Here is a 21,417-nt window from a genome sequence, read left to right as displayed (position 1 = left end):
TGGTAAATAAATTACATTATATGGAGTTCCCGTTGTGGCTCAGCAGTTAAGGAACATGACTAGGATCCATGAGGACACAGGTTCGATCCCTGGCCTTACTCAGTGAGTTAAGGATCCAGTGTTGTCATGAGCTGCTGTGTAGGACGCAGACTTGGCTCAGATCCGGAGTTGCCGGGTGTGGTGTAGGCCAGCACCTAAGGCTCTGATTCGATCCCTAGTCTGGGAGCTTCTATGCCGTGGGTGCAGCCCAAAAAAGCAGACAGACAGACAGACAGACAGATAGATAGATAACATTAACACATGTGCAAAGAATACATGTGCACATATACTAATACATGTGCAAAAAACATATTAATACACGTACATAGAAAAACTAGAAAGATAACCCCCAAAATGTGCTGATGGGATTGCCCCTTGTGGTGTTCCAAATTCTTGACACTGAGAATTCTAGGAAGCAGCAGGGTGAGTAGGGGCATTTAATAAGCAGGATAAGCATCAGAAATGCTGGTATATGTCACTTATACTTAAAACGAAAGCTACTGTTCCTGTCATGGCTCAGCGGAAACGAATCTGACTAGTATCCATGAGGACAAAGGTTTGATCCCTGGCCTCACTCAGTGGGTTAAGGATCCGGCAATGCCATGAGCTGTGGTGTAAATCGCAGACATGACTCAGATCTGTCGTTGCTGTGGCGTGTGGCATAGGCCGGCAGCTACAGCTCCAGTTCGACCCCTAGCCTGGGAACCTCCATATGCTATGGGTGTGGCCCTAAAAAGACTAAATAAATAAATAAATAAAAGTTTTTAAAAATAAAAGCTAAAAGTAAAGACATAAGGAACTCAAAACAAGCATTTACAGAAACCGACTTTCAGTTACTTTAGCAGTGTGGTATCTAGCTGCTACTGGGAAGTTTTTCTTTTAACTCTTACCGTAACTGAGCTATTCCATGCTTACGTAAAGAAAACATGCCTAACCTAAGTATACTCTTCACTGTCATGTGCCTCAAGTCAGAGTCTAATGTCCCTACCACAAGAAAGCACCAATGACTGAAAACTTCATTATTCATATCAAATAGCAGTTAATAGTAAAAGTCCATAGTGGTTAAGTTTCTGAACAAGGTCTCAAATTGGTTTCCTATGTCATCACAAAAAGTCAAATGTACTAAACAAACTGCTATCCACTACACACTAACTGGTGTATCATAAATTAGACGCACAGTTCTTCAAATGAGTGCAGATTGATGAAAAGCACAGGGAAAATGTATCCCAACTCCCCTCCTGACCAAAAAAAGAAAAATCCAGTTTTCAGCTATTCCCTAATTTATATATTTTTCAGCTCTAAATTCATTTTCCACAAAGTACACTGACACATTCATGAGCTCATAATCTGAGCCATTACAGGCCTTCTTTAGATGGAAACATTTCAACACTTAATGACAACTGGAAAAAAAAAAAAAAAAAAAAAGCTTTCTACAATTCATGGTAGAAAAGAATACTTCAGGAAAACCATTAATGCACACAAAAGCACATCCAAATCCTTTCTTAGTTCTCACAGTTCAAATGCCAACAAAGCTACTGAACAGCTGTGAAACAGACTAACACTGAGAATTGAAAAAAAGTAAACAAAGCAACCTACTCCACTACCAAAATAAGCAGTACAGAATTGTTAATGAAAATCCAATTAACTGACTTTAAAACAAAAGTTAATATTTAAAGAGAAAGAGCATTAAATGAACAAGTCCAACAGTTTACAGATCCCATAGTTTGGTAGCTTTTTTGTTTCCTCTTACTACACCTGCCCAATTCATTCTCATCTAAAACCACTCCCTCCAGTCTAAACCTACTTAGCTCTGACAAGACTTATTCCTTAAAATTTTAATTTCATAAAACTTAATTCCCTAAGCCAATTAGTGCTTTTTCTCCTTCCTACAAAATAACACATTGCCCCAGAGAGCTAATGCTCTTTCACTTTGCTAAAAGCTTTATGAAGACATCTGCCACCGTTAAACGAACCACCTGATGATAGCTTTTGACTCATTCTAATACTCAAATGACCATCTGCTCTTCATTTTAGTGACATCTCATCTAAATTCAGTAACTTAGAGAATGTAGACAGCTTAAGTCTTTTTGTTGGAAAAATTCAGGAAAACAGTAAAACATGCTAGCCGAGATCAATAATCACAAGTTCTTAAGAGAGTCATGAAAAACAATTCAATTCACAAAGCACTGATTTAGTTAAGAAAAATGTTAAATTTCCAGAGAGAAAAGATGATTGAAAAAGAGAAGGTTCTCATTACAAAGAGTTCATAGATAAAGCACTTCAGCATGGAATAGGAATATCTAAATTATCATTTCGTATAATAGCAAAAGAAAACAAATATTCATTAACAAGAGAGGGAAAACATGTATTAGGTATACAATGGAATACTTAAAATGAATGTTCAAGATACACAAATTCCATATGGATGCTGAATTTTAAATAATAAATGATAATAATAACATAATAATGCTGAATTAAAAATTACACAAGAATAAAACAAGTACTATATAAAGTAATCCATATAAAGTACTATATAAAGAAATCCATGGGAATTACTAACTTCTAAACAGTGGTTACACCTTAGGAGAGGAAGGAAATGAAACTAGGAAGGACACAGACTGTTTCAATGATATTAGAAATGCTACATATATATATATATATATATATATACATATACATACACACACACACAATTATTTGTATACATATATAGATAGATACAATTATATATATATATATACATACAATTATTTATGAATCACTTATCTACTTGGATATCTTAAACACTATGTAACTTTAAAACTTTTTTATGGAGTTCCAGTTGCGGCGCAGTGGAAATGAATCTGACTAGTAACCATGAGGTTGCAGGTTCGTTGGCCCTGCTCAGTGGGTTAAGGATCCAGCAATGCTATGAGCTGTGGTGTAGGTCACAGACTCAGCTCAGATCTTGGGTTGCTGTGGCTGTGGCGTAGACCGCAGCTATAGCTCCGATTAGACCGCTAGCCTGGGAACCTCCATATGCCATGGGTGCAGCCCCAAAAAGACAAAAAGACAAAAAAAAGAAAGAAAGAAATTGGCTGAAGTATAATTAAAATTCCTAATGAGGGCAAGGCCTTTGTGACCTTCCAGTTGCTTAGTATACTCCACATTCCTTACTCTTGAGAAGCAGTTAATTAATGAAAATAAGATTGTTATTATTTCTTTCGGCCAAGCCCGCAGTACGTGGAAGTTTCAGGGCCAGGGATGGAACCCATGCCACAGCAGCAATCCAAGCTGCTGCAGTGACAATGTCAGAGTCTTAACCCACTGCACCACAAAAGAACTCCAGATTGTTGTTATTAATAATACTAGCCACTATTTAAATCAGTAGCAAGCTAGGTGCTTCACATAAATTTTATTTAATCTTCCCAACAACACTAGAAGGTAGGCATTCTTATTCTCATTTATAGATGAAGAAACTGAGGTTATTAAGTCACACATTAGTAATTGAATAGAATTGAATAGGCCCAAATTCAAACCTATGCGAGTCTGATTACAAAGTCTGGCCTTTTATGCTCTTCATTCTACCAGGGTGAAGAATAATTACATATCTAGGCCATCATGTTTCCCATTCAGCCTAATGGATTCAAGATATAAGTTATTAAATCCAATTCTGACATATTCGAATAAATCTCAAAGAGATACATTTTAAAAACTGAAAAGATTATCCACTTCTCAGTTAATTTTAATAGCGTAGTAGAGTGAAAAACCATCTATTTCCAGCAGACTATTGTTAATGAGTTAAGGAGATGTCTTTGAAAGCATCTCACCCCAAACCTAAAACTCCCTCATCATATCTTTTCTGTTGGACAAGTTATTCTCTCTATTTTTGCAGCCTCTGCTACTCTATTATAAGCTTGCATAATAAACTTACAATCATATCTCACACAGTCCAAACAAAAGAAACAAGGTGTCAAATTAGGCATACAACTGGCAATTTTAGTAATATATATTTATTTTAGCATTTGTTACACAAGAGTTGAAAATTAATGAGGTCAAACAAAAATGAGAATTTTATCCACTTTGTTTTTTCCTGCTAGTAGGTAAAAATTCATTATTTCATTTTAGAAGCAAACATGTACCTGGATCTACACACCTTAATTTTACAGGTGAAGAATTAAGGTTCAAAGAGACTAATGTTACAAAGAAGGAAAAAAAAAAGTCTGACAAACCTGGATTTGAATCTCCACCATCAATTAATTACTTATGACATCTTGGGTAAGTTAGTTCATTCCTCATAGCTGTTTTCTCATCAGTAAAATGAAGGCTATCAAATAACATTTTCATGAGGATTAAATAAGATAAAGTATGTAAAAAGCTTATTAGCACAGTTCCTGACACATGAAGGAGCTCAATAAATTTTAGTCCACTTCCCCTAGTTAACCAGCCCACGTGATAAAATCCAAAATGAATACAGACCTTAATTTCCCTACTAACCTAGTACCTTTTCCATTACTCCATGAAGAGACCAAGGAAGAGGGGTGAGCAAAGCATCATGATGCAAAATATTACAATCCTAAGCTTTTATGGCTTATCATCAATAGCCTTGCAAAATTCCTAAAATCCAATGACTTTTTTTTTAATATCAAAAAGTTTTCACCCTGTTTCTTGCCTTTTTAGGAACAAAATTATCATCAAGAAGATAACCCCACCCCAGGAGAAAGCCATAGCATATACTCTTATCAGGAGAATATAAACTAATCCTAACCACAGCAAGCATCTGCAAAAGTAAATAAGCTTCCAAAAGTACTCCAAAGCCAGAAATGAATGTCTGGACTACCTGCTGTGTTCCATTATCTCCACCATTAATTTAAACCTCACTTTCTCTTAGTTGGCTCCACAAATTCATTTATAAGCTAGTTGCTTACAGAGTTAAGAACTATTTTCCCTCAGAAACAAAGTTTTAAAGATAACTAAGGTATCAAACTATTTCATAATTACATAGCACTTATCCATGGGCAAAGATAAAAACTGTTACTGTGGTCATAGGGCTCCATCTCAGGAAATGGTTTAATCCTTGTCATGCAAACATGATGGTTAAAAAAGGCAAGGTAAATTGGGATGGGGCACACGAAAGTACATGAGTAAAGAAATGGGCTTAGGAGAATGAGAAGGAATGTTCTAAAAAAGTTCCTACAGATACTTAAAATGCATAAGCTCCTGCCTGGTGACTCAGTGCAATGGTTTCCAAAGTAAGGTACATGACCTGGGAAACATAGAAGTGATCCTCTGAAATGCAAGAAGAAAACCCACAATCTCATCTGTAGATCCAAAATTCCAAAACTCTAAGATATTCTGTGAATGAGCAGCAAACTCACTCAGTGGTAAATCCTGACCCAAAGAGGCACATAGTCTTTATTTACTGCCTTAGTATAATTATTCATATGCTTCCTGCAGAAATATCAGTGTATCTGACAACAGGGTGGTGCTGTGGACCTGGAAGTGAATGGCAAACACATTGTATTACAGCAAAATACTATAAAATCCAAAAGTTTAGGAACTCAGTCCCAAGTATACTGAATAAAGGATTAAATACTTCTATTAAAACTTTTATGTTTACCTTTTTGCCTAAAAAAGTCTAAGAATGAAATTAGTTTACTAATTGTACACTACCAGCACCCTCGGTGGGCCCCCACAAAAAAATCACGCATCACACACAGAATACAGGTGTACTGAGGTGGGGGTTTTGGAGTATTAGGGCCTCACAATGATGCTCACTTCTAGTGAAGACATGCTGCATCTTTTTGTACCCAGTTAAGCAGACTTGTGGAATTTGTTCTAATGATACAAAACATGTTAATTATCTTGAGACAAAGTGCTTTGTCAAAATTAAGAATGAATTCCATACTTTTTTTTTTTTTTTTTTTTTTTTTACAAAATAAGCATTCCCAAATTGTACACCTTTTCTGGAATGAAAAGTGGTTGTTAGTGGTATGCTCCCTCTAGAAGATTTTTTTTTTTTTTTTTTTTTGCTTCTTAGGGCCATACCCACAGCATATGGAAGTTCCCAGGCTAGGGGTCAAATCAGGAGCTACAGCTGCTGGCCTATACCACAGCCACAGCAACATGGGATCTGAGCCTTGTCTGCAACCTACGTCACAGCTCACAGCAATGCCAGATTCCCAACACACTGAGCGAAGCCAGGGATGGAACCCGTATCCTCATGAATACTAGTTGGATTCATTTCCGCTGTTCCATGATGGAAACTCCCTACATTTTTTTAAAAAACTAAACTCATGTGGAGTTCCTGTCGTGGCGCAGTGGTTAACGAATCCAACTAGGAACCATGAGTTTGCGGGTTCAATCCCTGGCCTTGCTCAGTGGGTTAAGGATCTGGCGTTGCTGTGGCTGTGGCGTAGGCTGGGAACCTCCATAGGCCACGGGTGCGGCCCTAAAGAGATCAAAAAAAAAAGAAGAAATGCACTTCCTCCCTTTGGATCTATTATCTATCTCTATCAGGTATCCTGAAAGCTAAAGCATCCAACAAAACCGAGAATGAAAAAAAAAAACAAATTTTGACTCAGACTTGATTTACTAACATACTAATGAAGAAAAATCACATTGCTCTTATATAAAAACATATAAATATTTTGATGAGATGAGAAGTAAAATACCAAAATACCACCCCAAGGTTAAATCCTTTCAGTCTAAGTGGCTATCCTTTTTCTACATATTTTCCATTAAAAAAGCTTTAGTCTTTTTTTCAAACTCACATAAAAAGCATTATCTAGGAGTTCCCGTGGCGCAGTGGTTAACGAATCCGACTAGGAACCATGAGGTTGCGGGTTCGGTCCCTGCCCTTGCTCAGTGGGTTAACGATCCGACGTTGCCGTGAGCTGTGGTGTAGGTTGCAGACGCGGCTCGGATCCCGCGTTGCTGTGGCTCTGGTGTAGGCCGGTGGCTACAGCTCCGATTCAACCCCTAGCCTGGGAACCTCCATATGCCGCGGGAGCGGCCCAAAGAAATAGCAAAAAGACCAAAAAAAAAGCATTATCTACAGTATTTCATTAAAATCTACTTTTGCACTCACCATATCTTTGGTAGATATAGGCCAGTTCTTTTATTTTAACTGTTAATATTTTATTGTATGGGAGTCATGCAACATAACATACTCATTACATATAAATTTTCATTACTTTCCAAATTATTGCTTTTATAAACAATACTGTAACGAATTTACTTATACATACCTCTTTATGACTGTGCTTGAGAATCTTGTGAATATAACACTAGAAGTAAATTCTTTTTTTTGCTTTTTAGGGCTGCACTTGCAGCATATGGAAGTACCCAGACTAGGGCAGAATCACAGCTGCAGCTGCCACAGCAACACGGGATCTGAGCCCCATCTGTGACCTGCACTGCAGCTCACTGCAATGCTGGATCCTTAACCCATTGAACAAGGCCAAGGATCAAACCCACGTACTCATGGATTCTAACTGGGTTTGTTACTGCTGAGCCACAACAGGAACTCCTAAAAGTAAATTTTAATGCAGGGTATATGCATATTTGAAGTTTACAAAATGTTGCCAAATTGCTTCTCAAAGTGGTTGTACCAATTTACAATCCCACCAGCAGCTTGAGAGTTGTTGATTTCCCAATATTCTTTATCAATACATAATATTTTTAGTATGTATCAAATGAATGGAGTGAAATCTCTTTTAATTTCTATTTCCCAGGTTAGCTGTGAGTTAGCTGTATGAAGAGTTATTAGCTCTATAATGTCAAATCAAATTTTCAAAGCTAGAGGAAAATTTATATTTAAATTGACTAATTCATTTATTTTATAGATAAAGGAAAAGCTAACTAGCTGTCGTCCAATTTCTAACTGAAATTTTTCTTTCACACCAGGTAATGTAATTTTCTGCGTTGCCCCTGACCATACACATACATGCATAAATATTAATAGGCCAATTTTTCTATGTCATAAAACAAAAGAAACTTTATAAATAAGGTGAGATTTCAGTAATTTGAATATTGGGTAGGATATGATAGTTTAGTAGATATGATCATGTCATATCTTCTGCCAAGGTCAGAGCCTGGCTTCAAGAGCCCAGGATGAGAGGGCTTTGAGCCACTGTTTGAAACAAAACATAAAAATTAAGAACCCCAATAAAGTAAAAAAACAATACCATGATAGTAAAGGCTGACCAGCTGGAGAACTGACCGCCTCATGTGCAGCTCAATTACTTACTCTGACAGCATAAGATCTAAAATAGGACAGGTATGTTTCCTTAAAGGAGGCTAAATTATGTACAATATACTACCTGTTACATACTGGATACACAAACAGAAAACCATTAATGTCCGACCATAGTGTTACCTTAAGTTAATCAAATAACAATATCATAGACTAAAATAAACCATTTAAATTTATTTCAATTTCCTGGTCAATTTTCCCTCAGGAAAACCAGTATAAATGGTAATTATTTCTGAACTACTATACTATACGTGGAAGAGAGAATGATGGAGAAAAGCAAGGCCCGACTCTTTAATCCTATACCTGCCATTCACCAGATCTGAATGGACAAGTTTCTTCCTCTCTCCAAGCCTTAGTTTCCTTTTATCTGTGTTAGGATATCTATCTAACATCAGATCAAATGAGTCTAAAGCTCTTTGAAAAGATTATTTTATTCAGAAAATATTCACCCACAGCCATGGCTTTGCTAGAAAACGGAGATACAAGGAACACACTCTCTCCCTCTCTCTCTCTCCCCACCCCCTTCCCCTCAAACTCATAATCTAGTGTAAAAGACAATTACAGCATAGCATGCCTGTGGCAGTAGACAGAAACACAAGAGCACACTTCGATCACACTGACCAGCAATTAAAGCAGGTGGAGGAGAGACCCTAGTGGACAGCTTCCTGGAAATATACCCCCAAAGAAACATCTAATCCAACTAGAGGGATAATGCAGTAAAGTTTAGAATCTATATATTAGAACAGCATTGTATTTGCAAACAAATACATACATGAGAAAGCTGTTTCATGTTCTTTTATTTTCCCCTTTCTCCCCACTCAGTAATGTCAATCTCTATGAGACATATATTACTGACATACAATGAAGACTTGGAATCAGCTGAGGGGAAAAGGAGACAATAAAGACTGTGGACATCTCAAACAAACAAGCATCCTGCTATTCAAAGTGTATCCATGAGCCAGCATCATCTGCATCATCTGAGGACTTTTAGAAATACTCTTGCTGAATCCCATACCTACTGAATCTGAATCTGCACTCTTAAAGGTTCCTAGGTAATCTGTGTGCTTCCTGTCTGTCTGAGAAGTACTGACAAAGGGGTAACTATTTCTTGAGCTCTTCAAGTTGATTCCTTGAGCTCCTCAGTTCAACCAAGCTGTGTGGAGTTTTAAAACTAGAAAGACTTTCATCATTTAAAACATGGTTTTAGTAGATAAAGATAAAAAGGAAAAGGCATTTTACAAAGTCTTTAAAATAGACAGAATCCAGGAGTTCCCATCATGGTGCAATGGAAACAAATCTGCCTAGCAACCATGAGGTTGCGGGTTGGATCCCCGGCCTCGCTCAATGGGTTAAGGATCTGGCGTTGCCATGAGCTGTGGTGTAGGTGGAAGATCTGCCATGGCTCAGATCTGCCATTGCTGTAGCTGTGGCTGGCAGCAACAGCTCGGATTAGACCCCTAGCCTGGGAACCTCCATATGCCTCAGGTGCAGCCCTAAAAAGACAAAAGACCAAAAAAAAAACAAACAAACAAACAAAAGAATCTGTAGGAAAATCAAGTTTTCCCTGCAGATGCCATCAGTAAAAAACATCTCACAAATATCTTATCCTTTCCAAGTCTGGCATCCTATTCACCAAACATGGTTCCCACAAGTCCTGTTTTTTCCTAGGGCTCTGTCCTCTGATAATACTCTTTTCTCCTATAGTTTTAGAAACAGATCAGGAGAGAAATAGGGAACCTCAGAAAAGAAAAGCTGAGGGTTATTAATTCATTTCACTTTTTTATCCAGAGTGAGCATTTCTAGACCTTCAATTGAACCTGGTCCACACATGACCTAGGAAGTACTCTTTGCTTGAAAAGGACAAAGAACTGGCCCCAAAACAGTCAGCAACACCAGAAGCAGGTTTTGTTAAACTTATACCTCTAACTTTTGTTATCTATATTCAGGAGGGGGTGGAAAGAACTTTAATATGAAACCCAAATTCATTTTCTCCACTCTTTCTGTAATCAACTGACCAAAAAACAAGCATTAAATAAATACACATTTATTTAATGCATTAAATAAAAACACATTTCTCTGGAGTTCTGTGGCACAGTGGGTTAAGGATCAGCATTGCCTAAGCTGTAGTGTAGGTCACAGCTGTGGCTCAGATTCAATCCCTGGCCCAGGAACTTCTATATGCTACAGGGATCCTTGTGGGTTCACTGAGCCACCAGGGAACTCCCATAGGTTTTCTTTTGAAGAAACTTTATTTTCTTGCTTTATTTGCTTGACATTTTCTCCAGAAGTGCTTTTAAAATTTAGCCAACAGAATCAGATAAACAAGATGAACTGCTATGCAAAAAAAATTAAATAACATGTAAAATTACCTTATAAATTAAACTAAGATTTTAAAACCTCTGAAAAATGCCTATTTTTACATAAGATAAACTATTTACATGACAGATATACTCCATACTAAAAAACATAACGACAGCATTAATATTCCTTAAAAAATTGCTGTAGTACAGGATTTGTTGCACTTTACCTTTACCCTGGAAAGATATTTAAAACACCCCATAAACCTACAATTACTGATCCCAAGATGCCTCCAAATTATTGAGCTGTGGTCAAACTTTAGCTTGAGCCAGCATGATAAAATTTTAAGAGTAAGCAGAAACAGGTACATGTCCCACACAGTGTTGCTAGAAGGGTAAATTGGTAAAATGTTTTCAGAGGGCACTTAGTCAACATCTGCCAAAAAGTTAAATATGTTACCCTTTGACATGCAATTCCACTTCTGAAGTACTTAGTACACATGCACAAGGATATATGTACAAGGATTTATTCACTGCATCATTGTAAATAAAAAGTCTGGGAGTTCCCACTGCAGTGCAAAGGGATCAGCACCCCAGCTCAGAATAGCCGGTTAAAAGGATCCAGTAGTGCCGCAACTACAGCACAGGTTGCAAATGTGGCTAGGATCTGATCCCTGGCCTAAGAACTCCATATGCTGCAAGGCAGCCAAAAATGGAAAAAAACAAACAAAAAAAAGAAACGGTATAAATGCCCATCAACAAAACACTGGTTAAACAAATACTGCATCCAGTCACTGGAATACTATGCAGCTACAAAAGAATCGGATAGACCTATATGTGCTAACATGGAACAATCACCAATATGTTGTATTAATCTAAGAAACAAGTGTGCAGAAGAGAATATAGTGCTTTATTGCCATCTGTGCTTTAAAAGGATTGCTGATTTACAATACACATGCTTGCAATGAATAGAGTATTCTGTAAGAACACACAAGAAACTGGTAACCTGGCAACCTCTTTTGTACTTCTGAGCCTTTTCTTTTGTTTCTACACATACATCCTCTTCAACATTTGAAAACCCAGATAAGAGGAGTTCCCTTGTGGCACAGTGGGTTAAGCACTGTCGCTGCTGTGGCACAGGTTCAATTCCTGGCCCGGAACTTCGACATGCCTCAGACATGGCCAAAAAAATAAATTAAATTAAAATACAGCTAAGAAACACAATTTTATTAATTATTTTTTCAAAATCTGCACTGTCTTGTGTTAATTTCCTTTTTATTGCTGCTAACAATAACTATGTAACTATTTCAGGATTTGTTAGAGTTTGCCAAACTCAATCGTAAAGCTTCAGAAGAAACTTATTTAAGCATTTTGGTTTGTTTTTGTTTTTGTTTTTTGCTTTTTAGGGCCACACCCACTGCATATGGAGGTTCTCAGGCTGGGAGTCCAATCAGAGCTACAGCTGCCAGCTTATGCCACAGCCAGAGCAATGCCAGATCCGATCTGCGTCTGCGACCTACACCACAGCTCATGGCAACGCCGGATCCTTAACCCACTGAAGGAGGCCAGGAATCGAACCCGCATTCTCAGGAATCCTACTCAGGTTCGTTAACCACTGAGCCACGACGGGAACTCCTGAAAATTTTCAAACTTTAAATTTGAACTATTTCCTACTGAACAAAGTATCAAGGATAAATCTATGTGAACATGAATTCAAGTAAATTATTTTATGAGAGCAGGCTTTCAGTCTATCATATTATATTAAAGAGTCAATAATAAACAGTTCCCTGAAATTTGGTGAATCAAGGACACTGACTCACTGCTGTGTTAATGGATAAGTCTCTGACACAAACTTACATATGAACTGAGATGTTAAAATACATATACATACCAGGTGTCCCTTATACCTATCTTTCACTTGAACAGAGTATTTAACACAAAAATATAATTCAACAGCTTAAACTTTTTCCGTTCGTTGGTATAAATATATACGAGGAAACATTGAGGATTTTTCAATCATTGCACAAAGTACCAAGTAGCATTCAGCTACTGAACTCCAAGTCTTTTTAGGTGTTGGGGGGAGAGGGAGGGCATCTCAAAAAATCTGAGGTACCAATGGCCCCTCGGCAATTGTAACCCATCAACTACGCACCATATGGCAAGGCAAGCCTCCCTTCGGACAGTTATCACTCGGTGGCTGATTAATTTCAATGGCTTGTTAGAAAGGCCTCTCCAGATCCCTTCCCTAGAGAAGGAGGGGAAGTGTCTGTTGTTTTCCCGATGCTTTGTGTCTTCAGGCTTGAAAGCATCCCGGTGAGGCTGCTGCCACCGTTTCTCTTGCGAATTGAGTGCAGGGAATTGGGGCGGGGGAGGGGTCTTCTCTGTAAGTTTTTGTTTACCAGGTAAAGAACCTAAAATTCTTTCGACTCATTCTCTTTCCGCTCCAGCCCGGCGCTGAGGGCGAGGCGTTCCAACAGCGGGCCTCTTTCAAGCCTCGCGACGCACTTCTCCCCGGCCTCCCCCTTTCCCCAACGCGCGCAAGCCGGGGGCCAGGTGGCCGCCGCTTACCGGTGGGCGCGCTGTCCAGGATGCGCAGGTCGTAGGCCCCGGAGCAGCGGTAGTTGGCCGCGGTGCCGTTGTCCCACACCACCACCACCTCCTCGGGGCTCTCGAAGCTCCGGACCGTGCCCACATGGCCCTCGCCGCCGTCCTGCTTCCCCCACTTCCAGTCCGGGCCGCGCACTACTCGGGCGCCGACCCCTTCCACCATCACCCGGTTATTCCTGGAGTTACTCATCGGGGCCCCGGCGGTGGGCTCCGCCGCCGCCGCCGCCGCTGCCGCCGGAGGGCCCGTGAGGGAGTTGGGCCCCGGCCGGACTCTCGGCGCCGGCGGGGGCGGCAGCGAGCCCCGGGGAACGTGGGAATAACTCACGGGGGCGGCGGTGCAGTCACCGCCAAGCCCACAGCCGCTCCCCAGCCGTTGCCGCCGCCGCCGCGCCCCCCGCTCGGACTGGAGGCCCGACTGCAGCGGCTCGGAGGCGGCGGCGGCGGCGGCAGGCGGGCAGAGGGGAGGGGGCCGTGGGCGGGGACTCCCCCGCTTCCTCCGGGCTCCCGGGCCGGGCTACAGCGACGGCCGCCAGGAAACCACGCTCTCCCCCGGCCGGGAGCGCAGGGAGCGCGGGGGGCCGGGGGAGGCTAGCCCGGGAGAGACGGCGCGGTCGGCGGAGAGCAAGCCTAACTGCTGGCCTGTTTTCTCCCCCAGGCCCTTGCTCCAGGGTGGACGCCCGAGCGCCGGCGCCGCCTCCTCCCCCGTGGGCAGTGATGGTACCTCCCGGCGTCCGGCTAGCGTCCGGGCCCAGGGGCCCCCTTCTCTCTGCCCCCGCGCACGCCGCCGCGCTCCGCCCCTCCACAGAGTCCCTGCCCGGCGAGAGCGGCTCCACATCCGGGTACTGGAGCACCCAAGGACCGAGCAGCACCTTCTCTGAGAGATTAGGAGGGGACTTCTCAGCAACAGTAGGATGGAAGCGCTTTGGAGATCCGCGCGACTGGGGAGAGAAAGGAGAGGAAAATTGATCCCTAAGCGTCTCGCCACGGCTTTATGAGAGTGCGCATGCGCGCGGCCTGGAAAAAAAGGGGGGGTAGACATCCACCCCAGCTTGAGGCGATGGAGGGGTGGCTCCCCGGAGTAGTCGTGGACCGGTGGTGCGGCGCACCCCATTGGCTGTAAGGGAAGGGGCGGGGCAAGGAACTCCCTCAGGCCGCGGTGGAGGTGGGACTGGAGGAAGTGAGGATCCGGATGCGACCCGGGTTGCTGAAACTGGGTCCCTCTGGTGAGGTCAGGCTTTCCTCAAATTCTTGTGTACCTGGGTGTGCTGGGTGGAAATTTGGGATTACATGTTCTTTTAGTCTTCTTTTTTAATGGGGCGGGGAATAGGACAAATTATGGGCAATCTGTATTTTTGTTTGTGTAAATTGAAAGCATTTCAGACCGCAGTATGTGATTAGGGATGTGTTTTTAAGCTGAGCAGAATGGTGATGAATGATGTGTGTCTTGCTTTTGTGCAGAGTCAGGATGGCAAGTAGACTCCAAACAGCACAAGCTCCTGGGAAAGAGATTTACAAGCACTTTGCCCATTATAACAACTCCCATCCATTAAATAATTCCACCCCCCTCCCATAGCAAAATACAACCCTGAAAGGAAAATAAGTGTACCGTAAGAGCGGATTCTGGCCGCTATTACTTAAATGACTTTGTGTAGGATTTAAAACCACTGGTTCACAGCCCAGCACGGATGCATTGTTAGCATACTGTTGTTTTTCCTGAGAGTCAATTAAGCAAAGAATACAAATATTCAGCAGAAGGAAATATTCAGTTGGAAAGAAAAGGTGTGTAAAATGGAACCCATGAATTATTATATAGTGAAATTAATTAAATGTTCTTAATTTTTCATATTAAATAAAATAGGAAAATACCAGTATGGCGAAACAGGGCTTATTTTGGGTTTTTTGGGGGGGAGGGGGTTTGTCTTTTTAGGGCCACACCTGCGGCATATGGAGGTTTCCAGACTAGGTGTCTAATCAGAACTGTTACCGCCAGCCTACACCAGGGCCACAGCAACGCCAGATCTGAGCCGTGTCTGCAACCTACACCACAGCTCACGGCAATGCCGGATCCTTAACCCACTGAGCGAGGCCAGGGATCGAACCCGAAACCTCATGGTTCCTAGTTGGATTTGTTTCTGCTGTGCCACCACGGGGACTCCAAATAGAGCTTATTTTGGAAACTAAACAGTTAACATGTTTGTTCCAAATAGGCCAGCCAGGAGTTCCCATTGAGGCTCAGCAGGCTAAGAACCCAAATAGTGTCTGTGAAGATATGGGTTCAATCCCTAGTCTTTTTCAGTGGGTTAAGGATCTGGTGTTGCTGCAAGCTGCAGCATAGGTCACAGATGTGGCTCAGATTTGGTGTTGCTGTGTCTGTGACATAGGCCTGCGGCTGCACCTCCAACTCAGCCTCTAGCCCAGGAACTTCCATATGCCGCAAGTGCAGCCCTTGAAGGAAAAAAAAAAAAAAAGGCCAGCCAGGGAGTTCCCTGGTGGCCTAAAGTTTAAAGATCTTGGTCGCTGCTGTGGCGCAGGTTCATTCCTTGGCCCAGGAACTAATGCATGCCATAGGCGCAGCCAAAAAACCAAAAAAGTCCAGCCAAATATCTAGTGTATTTTAAAGTGTTTTCATCTTGGAAGTATAAAATGTGCTATTCCTGCTCTGCCAACTCTTTCTTCTCTCTCTGGGATCTTTTCTGGCTTCTTTCTTTTCTTGTTAACCAATTAAATTGATCACATGCATTAATAAGTTGATAAAAATATTTTTAAAAATATATAGCCACTGGGCAAGTTATACTGTGCTTTACCTTGTAAAGAAAGTTAACTCAAGAAGAGGCCAGCTGAGATGTTAAGATTCTTAACATCGTGGCTCAGCCAGTGGTTAACAAATCCGGCTAGGAACCATGAGGTTGCAGGTTCGATCCCTGGCCTCGATCAGTGGGTTAAGGATCCAGCATTGCCAAGAGCTATGGTATAGGTCACAGACACAGCTCGGATCCCGCACAGCTGTGACTCTGGCGTAGGCCAGAAGCTACAGCTCAAATTAGACCCCTAGCCTGGGAACCTCCATATGCCATGGGTGTGGCCCTAGAAAAGACAAAAAAAAACAAACAAACAAACAAAAAACACCAAGATTCTTAACAGTGCAACCTTACATTTTACATCAAACTCAGCATATTGATAATGGTTTTGATAAGTATGATTGTATTCATCTCACCCAGGAGTTTATACTTATGAAGACGTCTAATATATAGGTAGGCTTTTATTCTCAATACTAGAGATTAGTTATAATAACTTTGAATTTTATTTGCCCTTAAAATGGAAACAGATCTTAAGAGATCTAGCCCAGTGGTTTTCTTGGTTTTTTTTTTTTTTTTTTTTTTTGTCTTTTTGCTATTTCTTTGGGCCGCTCCCGCGGCATATGGAGGTTCCCAGGCTAGGGGTCTAATCGGAGCTGTAGCCACTGGCCTACGCCAGAGCCACAGCAACGCAGTATCCGAGCCGCGTCTGCAACCTACACCACAGCTCACGGCAACGCCGGATCGTTAACCCACTGAGCAAGGGCAGGGACCGAACTCGCAACCTCATGGTTCCTAGTCGGATTCGTTAACCACTGCGCCACGACGGGAACTCCCCAGTGGTTTTCTTTTCTTCCTCCCTCCCCTCCACACCCGCTTAACAAATCCTCTGTTCTTACTCTGTACATATGACCTATAACAGGAAATAGGTTCTCTATGGATGAAGCAACATAGCAAGGCCGGAACCTGCCTGTGGTCTTCGCTTCCTCCTATCTTTGCAGGGGCTATACAGAAACTCATCAAAATCTCTGGAGTACCACTGAGCACAATTAATCAAATTAGCCTATTCCTCATATTTGATAAGAAAATGAGGCCAGCATTGTGCCCAGTATTACAGAGGAAATTAAGAAATAAGGTAAAACTATAACCCATCTAACACTGGATGAATTTCTGTATATTAAACACTCTTTTATCCATCCATCCCCTCATTAAATACCTTGTGAATTTATAAACTATCATGTTGCTAAGTCTATTTCGGGACCCTTAAATTAATGCACTTTGCAAATCGTCTCCAAATATTTTTGATCAGACACCCTTTCAGTACAAAATTTTTGAACGTGTACTTCTAAAATGTGTACTTATTAATGTATAAATTATACATGTGTCTGTCATGCTTAGAACATAGTCATTTTGAACACATGTATGCTTATCTGCCCATTTGATCAGAAACATTTGCCATTGGAAACTGGTAAGATTTTTATTCCAACCATAAGTAAGATTAAAAATAAACCCTTGCTTCAGAAATGAAGTCATTTTGCCATTCATCTACTATCCTACACTATGACTGAATCTGTGTCTGCTTTAGAATCTATAAAAATGTCCAGTATTTGGAGAGTGACTTTATTAGAGTAACACTGTCTACTGCAATGGACCCCAAAACACATAAAGGCTCAGATACAACTTTTGTTCCTCATTCATATGATAGCCTAATGCTTTCCTCCACGTGGTGATTGAGAGACTTATGCTATTGTTCCACCACCCCCTAAAGTCATCATTGTCTAGTTTAAGAAAGTGGGAAAGAAATACAGAGGGAGGCATACTTACTTCTCAAAGCCTTGGCCCCAAATAGCATTCCACGCAGTCACATTCCATCATCTAGAATTCAGCAACATCTAACTGAAAGAGGAGAAAAAGGTAGCTTAGCTGGGTGCCCAAGAAGAAAAGTGTATCAGCTAGTGTCCAGTTAAAAAAGCATAGGCCAGGAGTTCCCGTTGTGGCTCAGTGGTTAACGAATCTGACTAGGAACCATGAGGTTGCCGGTTCGATGCTCAGTGCGTTAGGGATATGGCATTGCCGTGAGCTGTGGTGTAGGCTGCAGACGAGGCTTGGATCCCGAGTTGCTGTGGCTGTGGTGTAGGCCGGTGGCTACAGCTCCGATTGGACCCCTAGCCTGCGAACCTCTGCATGCCGCAGGATTGGCCCTAGAAAAAGGCAAAAAGACAAAAAAAAAAAAAGCATAGGCCACTCTCAAGAGTTCCAGTTGTGACTCAGTGGTAACGAACCCAACTAATATCCATGAGGATCCCTGGCCTCACTCATTGAGTTAAGTATCCGGCGTTGCCACGAGCTGTGATGTAGGTCCCATGCAGCTAGGATATGGCATTGCTGTGGCTGTGACGCACGCCCACAGCTGCAGCTCTGATTCGACCCCTAGCTTGGGAACTTCCAGATGCTGTGGGTACAGCCATAAAAAAGCAAAAAAAAAAAAGCCATTCTAAATATTAAAACAGGAGTTCCCGTCCCAGCTCAGCAGAAACAAATCTGACTAATACCCATGAGGATGTGGGTTCAATACCTGGCTTTGCTCAGTGGGTTGGGGATCCGGCGTTGTCGTGAGCTGTGGTGTAGGCCACAGACTCGGCTAGGATCCAGTGTTGCTGTGGCTGTGGCCTAGACCAGCAGCTGTAGCTCTAATTAGACCCCTAGCCTGGGAACTTCCATATGCCGCGGGTGTGGCCCTAAAAAGCAAAATAAATTAATAAATAAATATTCAAACAGAAGGAATTGAATGCAGCTAATTGTTGGCAAAAGCATGAGAAGGACTGCAAGAGCAAAAAGATTAGAAAGTCCTGGAAAACCCTAGTCCTCGGGACTAGAAAAAGAGAAGAAAAAGTAATGTTACCTAGGACCCACAATCACCATGCCCTTGAAGCTGCTGGTGTGGGAATGCTGCTGTTGTTGCCAAAGAACTCCATGACTGGAGGGCACACTCTGCTACTGCAGCCCCTGGAACTGCCTTGTTTGAGTAGGAACCCGGATGCTGCCTGAAGCTCCATCAGAAGCAGAAAGCAAAAAATGGCTTCTCCTGTCATCAGCTGGTCTCCCATTAGTCTCCTACAAGTAAAAAGAACAGACTACCCTGGGGGTACTCAGCACCATTCTCACCCTTCTATTATACTTAAACTTCCACGAAACAAGGGAGTAACATCATTCATCTGCTTGACAGGATGCAAATACTTCACTTAAAATGAAGATACCTTCACCCTCTCCCCAAAAAGAGATGGCACAAAGTCCCACTCATCACCATATCCATATCTGGGAGATATTAATTCCATTTCCGGTTCAACCACAGTTCCTCCTAGATGCTCTGTAATCTACATTCTCGTTAACCACAGGAGTGCCTGCTGTGGCATAGTGGGTTAATGATTCACCTGCAGCAGCTCAGGTCTCTGTAGAAGCACAGATTTGAACCCTGGCCCTGCCTCCCCTTGCCACAGCTGTGGTGTAAGTCAAAGCTGTGGCTCAGAGTCAGTCTCTGGCCCTGGAATTTCCATGTGCCACAGGTGATGTATTGCTAGACTGACAAAAAAGAAAGAAGTCTCAAAAACAACCAACACTCATATAAAATGGCAGAGTCCATAGGAGGAAGAATGGATAAAGGAATTATAATACACATATATCACATACACACACAATGGTATATTATTCAACCATAAAAGAATGAAATCTTGCTATTTGTGACAACATGGATGGACCTTGAGAACATTATGCTAAATGAAATAAGTTAAATGGAACGACAAATACTGTATGGTCTCACTTATATGTGAAATTAAAAAAAAAAAAAACGGCTTATAGATTTGTCGTTGCCAAAGGCAGTGATTGGAGGGTGGGCAAATTGGATGAAGGAGGTCAAAAGTACAAATTTCCAGTTATAAAATAAGTCATAGGGATGTAACATACACCATGATGACTATAGTTAATAATACTGTATCATGTATTTAAAAGTTGCCAAGAGAGTAGATCTTAAAAGTTCTCATTACAAGAAAAACACCTCTGTGTGTAGTGACAGCTGTTAGCTTACTGTGATGATCATTTTGCCACATGTACAAATGTCAAATCACTAGGTTGTACACCTGAAACTAATACAGTGTATGTCAGTTACACCTCAATAAAAAATAATCTGGAAAATAATTGGTTTTATACATAACAAGTGTTGCACATTGAGGAGTTTCCACCATGGCTCAGCGGAAATGAATCTGACTAGCATCCATGAGGACGCAGGTTTGATCCCTGGCCTTGCTCAGTGGGTTAAGGATCCGGTGTTGCCGTGAGCTGTGGTGTAGGTCATAGACGCGGCTCGGATCCCATGTTGCTGTGGCTGTGGCGTAGGCCAGCGGCTACAGTTCCAATTAGACCCCTAGCCTGGGAACCTCCATATGCCATGGTTGCGGCCCTAAAAAGACAAAAGACCAAAAAAAAAAAAAAAAAGTGTTGCACATTGAATTATGTTCTCCAAAAAATAACCTCTGATAGCTGCAAATATGACTTTATTTGAAAAAAGAGTGTTTGTAGATTTAAGTAAATTAAGATCATGTCATACTAGAATAGAATGCGCCCTAAATCCAATGACTAATGTCCTACAAGAGAAGGGAAAGGAGATTTGGATACACCGACACAAGGGAAAGAAGGCCATGTGACAACAGAGGTAGAGATTTGAGATAATGATAAGAATTGCCAGCAACCCAGAAAACGCAGGGAAAGATTCTTCCCTGAAGCCTTCAAAGAGAGAGCATGGCACTGACAACACCATGACTTTGGATTTCTGGCCTCCAGAACTGAAGAAGAGTAAATTTCTGTTGTTTTAATCTACCAAGTTTATGATACATTCTTCCAGCAGCCCTTGGAAACTAATACAGCAAGAAAAGAAGAAAACAAGTATGGCTGTTACTGTTCTCAACAGTGATGGCACTCATCTCTGCAGGTGCCCTAGGGAGGTGATTTGCTTTGGGTTTATTGTTTTGATGAAGAAGAGCAGTTAACAGGACTTCCATTTGGACTTTCTTGCTATTATGTTTCACTCCGTAGATCAGGAAGCCAATATACATGTTCTTCCATTTGCCAAGTAAGTATGCTCCAATTGTGCATTCAGGAACTAGGGAACTAACTCTGGAAATCATTGTACAGTGTACTGGAGCCAAAACTGGATTTACCATGTGACCTCCATAAGCTGCCACTCTGACCAGTGGGTTCCGGTGGCTTCTTGGGTGCCCATAAGGGTTGGCATACTCATTGCTAGTATATAGGAATTTCTAAAAGGGAAATTTTCCTTTCCCTAGTGCCCATTCACTCTGGAAAATGGCTGCTGGTTTTTTGAGGGGAGGAAAAAAAAGGGAGTGTTCTAGATACATTTTTGGCTGTGTCACAGGGCTCTCTCAAGAAGACC

The 21,417-nt window shown here is 41.6% G+C and overlaps 2 protein-coding genes across 4 annotated transcripts in view; one reads left to right on the top strand and one right to left on the bottom strand.

Moving 5' to 3' along the window:
* Positions 1-13,881, bottom strand: part of MIB1 (mindbomb E3 ubiquitin protein ligase 1) — a 125,150-nt gene extending 111,269 nt beyond the window's left edge. The window contains exon 1 of the mRNA XM_003356369.4: positions 13,141-13,881. Within this exon, the coding sequence (XP_003356417.1) occupies positions 13,141-13,369 (229 nt within the window). The 5' untranslated portion in view covers positions 13,370-13,881. The remainder of the gene's footprint in view (positions 1-13,140) is intronic.
* The window catches only part of ABHD3 (abhydrolase domain containing 3), a 66,096-nt gene continuing 58,834 nt past the window's right edge, over positions 14,156-21,417 (top strand). For 2 of the 3 annotated variants that reach the window (XM_021096171.1, XM_021096169.1), the window contains exon 1: positions 14,273-14,407. In XM_021096171.1, the coding sequence (XP_020951830.1) occupies positions 14,369-14,407 (39 nt within the window). In that variant the 5' untranslated portion in view covers positions 14,273-14,368. Of the gene's footprint in view, positions 14,177-14,272; positions 14,408-21,417 lie in introns of those variants that run through there. The other variant, XM_021096170.1, reaches the window with a different exon arrangement.

The sequence above is a fragment of the Sus scrofa genome, chromosome 6 (genome assembly GCF_000003025.6).
Source record: "Sus scrofa isolate TJ Tabasco breed Duroc chromosome 6, Sscrofa11.1, whole genome shotgun sequence".
Lineage (NCBI taxonomy): Eukaryota > Metazoa > Chordata > Mammalia > Artiodactyla > Suidae > Sus > Sus scrofa.
The sequence above is the reverse complement of the archived record's forward strand: the minus strand, read 5'-3'. Positions and strand labels throughout refer to the sequence as shown.